Source organism: Nicotiana tomentosiformis, chromosome 3 (assembly GCF_000390325.3).
Source record: "Nicotiana tomentosiformis chromosome 3, ASM39032v3, whole genome shotgun sequence".
Classification (NCBI taxonomy): domain Eukaryota; kingdom Viridiplantae; phylum Streptophyta; class Magnoliopsida; order Solanales; family Solanaceae; genus Nicotiana; species Nicotiana tomentosiformis.
This window is the reverse complement of record NC_090814.1, coordinates 124875491-124887347: the sequence shown is the minus strand read 5'-3', so window position 1 is coordinate 124887347 and position 11857 is coordinate 124875491. Positions and strand designations below refer to the sequence as shown.

General features: G+C 33.3%; 1 protein-coding gene across 1 annotated transcript; it reads left to right on the top strand.

Annotated features, from left to right (window-relative positions):
• The first annotated feature begins 953 nt into the window (after positions 1-953).
• LOC104116661 (MADS-box protein EJ2-like) lies at positions 954-6522 on the top strand. The gene is made up of 8 exons (XM_070197557.1): positions 954-1348; positions 3044-3122; positions 4027-4088; positions 4168-4267; positions 5281-5322; positions 5420-5461; positions 5561-5685; positions 6184-6522. Exons 1-8 carry the CDS (start codon positions 1164-1166, stop codon positions 6266-6268), a joined length of 720 nt encoding a protein of 239 aa, XP_070053658.1. The 5' UTR covers positions 954-1163; the 3' UTR covers positions 6269-6522.
• Positions 6523-11857: the final 5335 nt, after the last annotated feature.

Genomic DNA, 11857 nt, shown 5'->3' with positions numbered 1-11857 from the left:
TAAGTAGGGTAACTCTAGGTGCCCTCATCCCCATTCCCCACTCAAATGACTATACTTGTATCCACCCGTAAAATACTCCCTCGGTTCAATTTAAATAACATACTCTTTTTATTAGTTATACATTTTTTTATTTAGAAATAATTTAATTTTAAACTTTTTATTTTATCAATTTTTACCCTTAATGAGAAGTTTTTATAGCCACACAATGTCATTGTTCCCACAAAACTTTTGTCCCTTAAGCTTTTAGGATCACATATTTTAAAAGTCTTTTTTTTCCTTAAATTTTGTGTCAAGTCAAACTATATCATCTAAATTGAAACAGAAGAAGTATGTTGTAATTGTTTTTCTTACAATACTTCTAAAAGTTAAGCTTTCATAGTGAGTTAGGTATCATTTTTACCAATAACAACAATAACTACAACAACAACAAACTCCGTATAATTCCACGAGTAGGGTTCGACGAGGATAGAGTGTACGCACACTTTACCCATGTTTGGTGAAGATAAAAAAACTGTTTTCGATAAACCATTGACTCAAGCAAAAAAGGAAAAAAGAAGAAAAAGAAGAAGATATTTTACCAGTTTATCAATTAATGATTATCCCATAATTTAATTCTATATAATTAACTCATAAGCGATTTGAATTTGTAAATTTTTTCTATACGAAATAAAACTTAAAATCCAATATATTTCTATATAGAGGAATTAGTACACTTTTTAGGGTATGCAGGGCCACTTGACTCTAAGGGTAAAATATAAATGTACATTCCTCAGGTGAGATCCATAGGATCCTGATGACTTGGTTGGTTTGAGAATACATAATCATTAACCTGATTTATTAATTCTTTTCCTTTTTTGTTTTAAGTGAGAGGAGGTCGTTTTTTCGAATACGGTATTGTTTGTGTGGGGGGGGGGGGGGGTAGGGGATAAGAAAAATACCAGCTGGTTATAGGTAAGGGACCAAAGATACAGAAGCCCCAGGGTTTCCATTTTTTTCATCTTCTCTCCCCTCTTTCATTTCACTCATTTCATTTAATTTGGTACCCTTTTTTAATCTTTGCACTACTAAAAGTAGTTCCAGCTGCTAACCAAGAGTGGAATAATCCCTCATATCATCTCTCTGGCAAATTACAAAGATAGAAAGAAAGAGAAAAGAGAATAAAAATGGGAAGAGGAAGAGTAGAGCTGAAGAGAATAGAGAACAAAATAAACAGGCAAGTTACTTTTGCTAAGAGAAGAAATGGACTTCTCAAGAAAGCCTGTGAACTTTCTGTTCTCTGCGATGCTGAGGTTGCTCTTATCATCTTCTCTAATCGTGGTAAACTCTATGAGTTCTGCAGCACTTCAAGGTATTACAAAAATAACCTCTTCTTCCTACTAAATCTCTTTCGGTTTATATATATAATAACACCTTCTTTTCTATATATATATATATATATATATATATATATATATATATTTTCTTTTTTTCTTGCTACTTCTCTATGTTTTCTAGGGTCTGGTTTTCTTATATGTGGAAGTTCAAAAAAAAATTGCAAATTTCTGGTCTTCAATGACTTCATTTATTCTTACTTCATTAACTTTGGTTTAACGAGTTCCATTCTCTCTCTCAGTTCAATTTTTATGCAAGATCTGATTTGTCTTAATATGCCGTAATTTTACCACATATATATATGATCGAATTCTCTCTCTATACTCAAGATTTGATTTTTCATTTGGGATATCAACTATTTTACAATTCTTCTTTCATTTTTCTGAGGATCTACTTCTTTCTGTTATCATCTTGTAGTATTTGTTTTTTAAACTATTTGGCATATGTAAAAATTGATGTTGTTCGTTTTATTTTTTCTGGACAGTCTTTGCTATATAAGTTTTTATAACTGAATATTTTTGAAATTTTATTTCCTTTCCCCTTAGAGTCATTCTTGGCTTGCAGATAGATTTCTATGAATTTGATTTCTAATTTAAAAAAATTATCATCCTTTGAATGAAACTATTGAGCACTAAACACCACTCACTAAAGGAACTACCAAAATTTCTGAAAACCTAATCAGCAATTTTCCACGTTACTTTCATACAGCATTTCACTGTTAAGATTTGATTTGCAGAGGTGTCATGTTTGACAGTCCAAATACTGCTACTTTTGTTCTTTGATTCCCAAGAGTTAAGACGGAGCTAAGGCTGCTTAGTTTCGAAGCTGCCAAAGCTTTAAATCCCTTTGTAAAAAATATTAATAGAGTAATGATTATAAAAAATGTACTCCATTATTTAAAAGTAGAATGGATATTTCCACCAGATAATTGTCAATATTTGTGACCAGGAGTCTATATATTTTGGTAATTTGAGTGCTTGAACCATGTTGAGCAATATAGTTTGATTATTAAATAGATACATTTTCACTTATATTTGTGATATTTGTTAATAAATTTAAATAACATGAGTTAATCCAGACCTGTTACATATATTTCCACCCGTCATTTCTTTTATTTCACTATATATTCAAAACGAGAATTCTTTTGAGCAATGACTTCTGTTTGTTAATTGATAGAAATAACCTCTTTATGTATTAGGATTCTTCATAACATGCAAAATTCGCAACCAGAGAACTTTGGTATTACATGAGTATAGAGAAAAATTTAGAACAAATATTGCTGTTTTTGTCTGAAGAGTAGATCTCTTATGCAAAAAAGTTAAAAGAATTTCGATTTAATAAGAGGAGATAGTCACCTGAAATTACTAAGCTCCTCTTTGGCCATAGATTTTGGCTATAATTTTTTTTTGAAAACATTGTTTATTCATGGGAATATAATTAGGTTTTGGAAAAAAAATCAACTTCCCAAAAACTTGTTAAGGGTAGTTTCTGGGTGAAATTTTTTTGCTCCACTCACAAAACTTTAACTTTTATTTCAAATAAAATTCATGTTCAATCATAACTTTAACTTCCAAAAATTATTTTTCAACACAACTTTAAAAACTCTTTTCTCACGTTTCAACCAAATCTATGTCCAAACACTAGCTAAATATGTCAATTTTCATTCTTACAGCATGATGAAAACAATTGAAAAATATCAACGTTGCAGCTATGCTACTTTGGAAGCCAGCCAATCAGCTACTGATACTCAGGTAAGTATTCATGTACTCTTTTCTTCATCTTAGCTGTGATAATATTATTCAGTAAGTGATTCTTTATTGGAAAACAAAGTTAATCTATAAGATGATTCTTTTTCTTTCACTTCGTGTCATTAATTTAATTAAACATTTTCATTCTTTGATCAGTTATTCTTTTTAGGAAAGAAGGTTATTTTCAAAAACTGTGTTGCAACCAAACTCAAAGAAAAGGCTTTGAGTTTTAACACTTTTCCTTGGTTGAGTTTGGTTGATGTGATGTTGTCTCTATCAAATTAACTTTTCAGTCATTGCTAATTTTAGTGTTCTTTTCTCAACAATCACGACCGCATGTAATGTACAGGTCAAGTTAACATTTTAAACTTTGCTACCATTCTTCTTGTTGTAGATGTTGTAATTGGTAAATTATTATTCAACATGAAACATACTTATCATCATAATCTATATTTCTTTCATGTATAAGAGATAGTCAGTAATGTATACACTTTGATGGGAAACACAGGAATGCAATACCATCTTACTTGGTTATACTAATTTGTAGAACATAGCATTGATTATGTTTGGAAACAATAATCTTGATTATTTTTAAATAGGGGGCCTAAAAGCACAATTTTGTCCCTAATGGAAATAAAGTAGGAATGTGATCATTTCCTACATTTTATAGATGATGAGCATTTCACATCGCATATTCGTTATCATTTTCTTGAGTTACTACACAATCTATAATCTCAACACCAAGCCCTTGATATTTTAATTCACGGTAGAATTGGAATAGTATACTACACAAAAGACAACACTTTTTTCTGCAGGTTAGATTAGTTAGATTTTTTAAGTATAATTGATTAAACTCCTTAATTATGTGAAATCATGGAAAAGTTAAAATTGCTTAATTTTGTGACAGAACAACTACCACGAGTATTTGAGGCTAAAAGCTAGAGTTGAGCTCCTTCAACGATCTCAGAGGTAAGTTCTTAATCATCTAATTATACTCCCTGTATATATACCCATTGATTTGTTACCTTTTATGAAAATAATTACACAGAAATCTTCTTGGGGAAGATTTGGGGACATTAAGTACCAAGGACCTCGAGCAGCTTGAGAATCAATTAGAGGCGTCCTTAAAGCAAATCAGGACAAGGAAGGTAAATTACTTTAATCTTATGCCCAGTGGTCATTTTCACTACAAAAACAAGCGTGAGAATTTATAAGTTAAGTAAATTACTAGTGTGAACTTATATGAATGATTCTAAATTTCTATTACCTTTTTATAATACTGTAATACCTTGATTGCTGCCTCCAGTACAGGTTTTATTTGATAGATTATTTTTCGGACCAGTTCTCTTTCAAGCATTTTTCTAACAACTGTTGTGGGTGTGGGAGGACTAAAGTAAATTAAGCAGGAGAAAAGAAAAGCTATTGTGATAATAAAAACCTTTAACGTAGCATATAAGGTTACTTCTCTTGTTGAGCTACGACTCCATCTTCAACATTATAGGTACAACTGCGAGTTTAACTAGTTTGTTTTTCCTTTCAATACTCAAGGGTCATTTCGGTAGAGATTCGTAAATTGTAACAAAATATTGTTTTATGCGATAAATAATAGTAATTTAGAATTCATTATTGCTGGTAAAATGACCATGTAAGAATTATTACTAGGGATTGCTTACTTTAAAAACTCTTTTATGTCTAATTTCTCATAACCATGTATTGCAATAACGTGTTTTCTTATTCTATGTTTTTATCCGACATAAAGTAATCAGATGCGTAGCTAGGATTTTAACCTTATGGTTTCAGGATCATAATCCTTTTAAATTACTGTGTTCTAAATTAACAATTTGTACATATTCATTGGATTTATTAATACAAATACCCGGTTTGAATAAAAGTTACTGAGCTCGGCCGAACCCGCATCGTGGCTCCACCCCTGAAAGTAATACATATATTCTTGCATGGCCTATGGAGCGATTAGTTTTTGTTGTATAACCAACCAAATGTTGTGTTACATTTGCAAACCTTTATGATGTGATTAATTTGATTAATAAATTTATAAGGATTTTGGGCTTATTTCTCTATCGGCTTAAGATTGTTTTATTTGCAAGATGTCTCACATAAGAAATAAGCAATTCTACTGAACATTCTTTGTTTTGCCCTGCAGACACAATTCATGCTGGATCAGCTTGCAGACCTTCAACAAAGGGTAATCATTATGGTTATAAGTTCTAATCCTTAATTTTCTATTATTAATTAAAGGAAGAGAGAGTTATTAACTTATTTCTAAGCTATGAATTTGGCAGGAGCAAATGCTGGCAGAATCTAATAAACATCTCCGGAGAAAGGTAAAAAAAAGAGATAACCAATCGATCAGATCAAATTTCTCTCTTATTCTTTTCTCTAAGTGTTTTGAAGTCATATTGTGCTTTTATGGTGTTTGTCAGCTGGAAGAAAGTGCAGCTGGAATTCCTCTTCGATTGTGTTGGGAAGATGGAGCTCAAGCAATGCAACTCAACCGTCTCCCTCAAACTGAGGGTTTCTTTGGATTGACTTCTTCTCCTCAATTTGGGTAACTATTAATCTCGGATATTTGTTGTTTTGACTAACTGAATTTGCTTCAAAATATTTGTTGTTTTTGAGAAACAAGGCTCATTTTGTTACTTTTATCCCCCTTCAAAATCTACCCTTACTATCTCAATTATGTTTTGACTATTACTTAAATTTTATTGTACGTATCGTTAAATCTGTTGTTACGTAACGATGTAAAGTGTACTTTCCATGATCGATTTTCTTCAAAATATATAATGTTATACTGGAATGACTGATTTGGTGTAGAACGACCGAAGAGTAGTTTAGACATACACTCATGATTAAGGCTATAATTAAATGATTTTTCTTAAGCTATGTGCAAAAAAACATTAGAAGGCAGATAATATAGACTAAGGTAGTAAATAGTTTCGACCTTTTAACTTCAATTAATGGACCAATACTAGCATTATACACAGTTTCATGTAATTAAGTATTCATTCTTTCTGGTAATTACATTTATTCTGGTTATTTTATACAGATACAATCATGTGGGTACGGATGAGGTGAATGGAGGAGCATCAGCTCATAATATGAATGGATTTATTCCTGGGTGGATGCTGTAAATCTGATAAATCAAGGCAGCTGCTCCATCTTGCTTCAACGAAATAAAATAATAGTATATTGCATTTTCTTTTCGTTTGTTGCAAATTGTTTTTGGAAACTCTTAAGAATTATTGGGCAAGGACAATAATATGTATTCATAAGTTGTTACTATAACATTTGAATGGTCCTGCTTGATTTGCCATTATGTATTTCTGCTTGTATTCCATGTAATTAAATGGAATTGTTGTATTATTAATTGTATCTTTGAATCATATTGATGTGTTGATTTTGGACGCCATAAATTTCAAATATGCTTTTCCATATTACATGATTTAGATGAGTGATGCTCGTTTTCTGTTGCAGACTGTTGTCTGCAGCCAATTTGTTATAAATGTAGTGACTTGTCCTTAGTTGGGGCTTTGGGTTATTTATGGACAACTTGGGTCTTCACGTGAACAAGGTTCCTAGTATAATTGTGACAATTTCATTCATAATCGAAAAACTTATCTATATGGACACCTTGAGGTATTTACAAGATATGATCATATATGAAATGACTCTAAAAGAATCTACTTTGTTTTATTTACTCATCTTTGGTGTTGTATAGGTCAAAATCTGCCTCAATGAGATTTAGCATGGAGTGGTATTATGGGAAGTGATATGGCCGAGGTCGACTAGTAGACAACGGGGCTCGAAGTCGGGCGGACAATAACGGCCAAGGTCAAGTATCAAGGACGGTACTAACGGCCAGTTTTTGTAATAGGATATTTAAGGGAATATTGCATTGAATATTCTCGGTACTGGAACTTTTAGGGTTGACTGAGTATATGTCTCATATAAATAGAAAAAGAGATAAGGAAAAAAGGGAGGTAATATTTTCTAAGAAGAGCACTTTTTGAGAAGAAGACTCTCTCTAGAAAAGATATAAACACTACTTTTCTAATAAGATTCTACCATCCACTATTCCATATTTTTCCATCAGATCCGAGAATAATAAATAAGAATCGTCCACCTCATTCAATATTAGGTGAATCATTCCCCTTATTTAAGTTAATACTATTTATTGTTATTTATTGCTTAATATTCTTCTATCACTACTCCTCTTGAAATATTAAATGCACACTGCATTTAATCCCCCACCAACACCATCATGCGTTATTTGTGTTAGTTAATTGTAAATCCAGGGATATTATTATCAACTAGGCTTAATCCTAATTACATAAAATTAATTAGTTTAATCGAAGATTTACACTTTTTGGTCAAACATGTGTTATATTTTATTAAACTCGTGTGAAAACTAAAGAAAATTTGTAATTGGCAATAAAATCGCCCCAAATATTTCAGCATAGAATTCTTTTCATCCTTTCTTGTACAGTTACGCCATGGACTCAGGTCGAGGGACCTTAGATGTTCATAAAGACAAAGATTAAAGTAGACCACTATTTAAATCTAGTACTTTAAAAGGTTAAAGTATAATTTAAACGATATTAGGTTGGAATCTAATCAAATGCAATCTACTTGAAGGCATCAACCCTTACATGTTACGTTTGTGTTAAGAATAAGAATCCATAAAAAAAAAGATGTTTTAGTAGCTTTGTTCACCAAAAAAAGGTGGCAATACAAGACTCAAAAATTGGCCTTCTTAGCTATAAATAGGTTTATCTTGTACATAAAAATGACAATTAGCTATCCAACACACAAAGATCAACTCTTATTATTCCCTCCTTTCAAGTCTATTAGTAATTCAATTCGTTACAACTTTCTCACTGGATTCCAAGAATTTTAATGTTTTGTCTTACAAGCTTTCTCTTGAAGTTCAAGCCTACTTTCTAGTTCCATTATACAAGTAGAGTGTTATTTTGTGGCTTGAATTATTTTCTTGTATTTTTAGAAATCCCATAATCCCTATAGATTTAGGAAAACTCATTGTCCTAATAGATTTGGGAAAGGAAAACCTATAGTCCTTGTCAAATTGGGAAACCTTTCTCTTATAGGTTTGAGACTATTTGGGATCTATATATAGGGGTTGTAGTTAGGGATTCTATAGATTGTATTGTGTTTTCCTTCTCATTCATAGTGAAAAACTCTCTCTCCTTTTGTCCCGAGGATTAGGCTTAGCCGAACCTCGTTAAATCTTTGTGTTAGATTGTTTTCTCTAATTGCTTTATTTGTGATTGTGTGCTAGTTAACCCATAATCTTCCACAATAATTGGTATCAGAGCAAGGTTCGGGTTTCTACATATAATCTAGGGTAAGATATCTTCATCATCTTCAACAAAGTATGAAGTAGAGAAAGTTGAAGGGGGTTCTAGTTTCAGTATATGGAAGATTAGGATGAAATCGTCCCTGGTGTTACAAGGGTTATGGAAGGCAATTGATGAAGATTTTCCTGAAGAGATGAAAGAAGCAGAGAAGGCATACCTAAAGGAGAGGTCTTTGAGTGTGATCTTCATGAGCGTTACAGATAGCATTCTCCGGAAAATTGCTGAATAAACTTCTGCAGCAATGGCATAGAAGAAGCTGGAAGATCTGTATTCTAAGAAATCGCTGACAAACTGCCTCTACTTGAAAAAAAGGTTATACAATCTCTATATGAACGAAGGTACACCTGTTAAAACTCACCTTGATGAGTTTAAATCAATTATAATGGACCTGAAGTACGTGGATATCAAAATTGAGAGTGAGGATCAGGCTTTGATTGTGTTATGTTGTTTACCACCATCTAATGATACTTTTGTCGATACGCTATTATATGGGAAAGACATCATTTCACTAGAAGATGTTAGTAATGCACTAAAATCTAAAGAGTTTAAAAAGAGCTTTCCAGACAGCGTAATTGAGGGTGGGTGTCTTATGAGTAAAGGAAGAACACCACAAAAGGACTTTAACAGAAAAAAGTCAACCGCCAGATCAAAGTCTAGAGCAAGGAAGCAAAACTGTTATGAGTGCGGGGAGAAAAGTCACTACAAGAGAGATTATCCTAAGCTGAAGAAGATAAGAGGGAAGCAGAAAATAGATAATTCGAAAAATATTGTTGACACTGGCAATAACTCTGATGATAGTGACTATGTAGGGAAAGTATGTGCTGTGAGTTCTAGTCATGGGCAGAATTCTCGGGTTCTTGATTCTGGTGCAACTTTCCACATGTGTCCACACAAAAATTGGTTTGCAACTTACAAGCAAATGTGTGGGACTGTCTACACGGGAGATGATAATCCATTTCTAGTATAAGGGATTGGTAACATCAAATTGAGAATGTTCGATAGAATTTTCAGAAATATTAACCTCGGATATAGAGAAATTTAATTTCTCTTTCGACTTTGGACGATCAAGGGTATAAGTTTCACTCCGAGAATGGAATACTTAAAGTGTATAAAGGCTCCATGGTACTCACGAATGGTAAACTGCATTCTAAATTGTATCATTTTCAGGCTAGTGTAGTTGAAGGGGAAGCTGTTGTAGCTTCTGGAAAAAGTGATCTGAATCAGTCTCAGTTATGAAACTTGCCGCTTGGTCATATGAATGATAAGGGATTGTCTTTGTTGAGTAAGAAAAATTTGTTGAATGGGTACAAAACTCAAGTTTTAAATTTTTATGAGCATTGTGTGTTTGGTAAACAGACAATGGTAAAGTTTAACAAGAAGGTCGAGGACAAGACCAGAGACAAGTTAGATTATATATGTTCAGACTTGTGGGGTCCAAATAGAGTTCCCTCCAAGAGTGGTGCCAAGTATTTTATGACTTTGATTGATGATTACTCAAGGATGGTGTGGGTGTATTTTCTGAAAACAAAAGATAGGGCATTTCTGACATTTGTTAAATGGTAGACGATGGTTGAGAGGCAGACGAAAAGAAAAGTTAAGCGTCTTCGAACTGACAATGGGTTAGAACTTTACAATTCTGAGCTCGATAATTTCTGCAGCAGAGAGGGCATAGTGAGACAACGCAATTGTTCCGGAATACCACAACAAAATAATATTGTAGAACGTATGAACATAATGCGTTGTGATAGGGCACGGGGCATGCTTTCACACTCATGTGTTAGCAAGGATTTTTAGGCTGAAACAATCAATACAGCTTGTTATTTGGTCAACAGATCTCCATCCACAACTATTGAGTTCAAAACTCCTTTTGAGATATGGCCCATTTCGCCTGTTGATAATTCAAATTTAAAGATATTTGGTTGTTCGTTTTATGCTCATGTGAGAGATGGAAAACTTGAGCCGAGGGCAAAGAAGTGTATATTTCTAGGGTATGCAACTGGAGTGAAAGGTTATAGGTTGTGGTGCACAGATCAAAAGATTCTACGGCTAATTATCAGTAGGGATGTAACATTCAATCAATCTGCCTCACTGGACACTCAGAGAGAGAAGGCAATAGCAGAAACAGATCGTGGTGTCAGTGACCGCATAGAGATAGAAATTGAATCTCCACTAGCTCAGCCAAGTAGTTCTAATGTAGAGGAAGTGAAGGAGGCGTAAAATATTGATCAAGATGATAATATTGATGCACCTGCGCAACAATAACCATATAGCATTGCAACAGGCAGAGAGAAGAGAGTGATCAACCGACCACAAAGGTTTGCTAACGTAGTTGATGTGAATCTTCTTGGATATATGAATCATGTGGGATTTGTTATGGTAGTTGCAGAGACCGTGGATACATTTAAGTATTATAGCTATCCAAAAGCTATTCCGAGTACAGAACCAAATCGACGGATTAATGATATGGCTAAAGAGATTAAGTCTCTTAACAAGTTTAGGCGTTGCCTAGACTTGGTTGATGTGTCCGGCAATGGGTAGAGCCCGTGTGAGGGATGAGGGCAAGGTAGAGAGATGTTGTTCTTGTTGATGAAGAGAATTCAAGCCAAGGGGAAGATTTGTTATTTTTTGACTTGAATTATTTCCTTATATGTTTAATCCCTATAGGTTTAGGAAGTCCCATTGTCCTAATAGATTTGGGAAAGGAAAACCTATAGTCCTTGTCAAATTGGGAAACCTTTCTCTTATAGGTTTTGGACTATTTGTGATTTATATATAGGGGTTGTAGTTAGGGATTCTATAGATTGTATTGTGCTTTTCTTCTCATTTATAGTGGAAAACTCTCTCTCTCTTCTGCCCCTAGGATTAGGCTTAGCCGAACCTCGTTAAATCCTTGTGTTGATTTTTCTTCTCTATTTGTTTTGTGTTTGATTTTGTGCTAGTTAACCCACATAGTTAACCCACGATCTTCCGCGCATAGAGTTTTCTTTGCTAAGAGTTACAATGAAGACTTCCTAAAAACTCAATTGAGAAGTAGAGTTTCCTCCTTATTTAGGGCAAATAAATTGACTTCTTTGAAAATAATTGGATGATGAATTCAACTGCTATAATGGACAAAAATCAACCGACTTATAATTCTTGTCAAAACCACTAACGGAAAAAACAAATGAAGAATGTTTCCTTGTTTGGGCTTTGCAAGGCCAAGGCCCCCCTACTATATTCCACTATTTTCCAACATCGTACAGACAAGGAGATGAGATTCTGATTTCTGATCATCGTTATCTGAATACGTTCAAATCTTTAAGACATGTATTGTATTAGTCCAATCCAATGCATTTTGCTTTATAC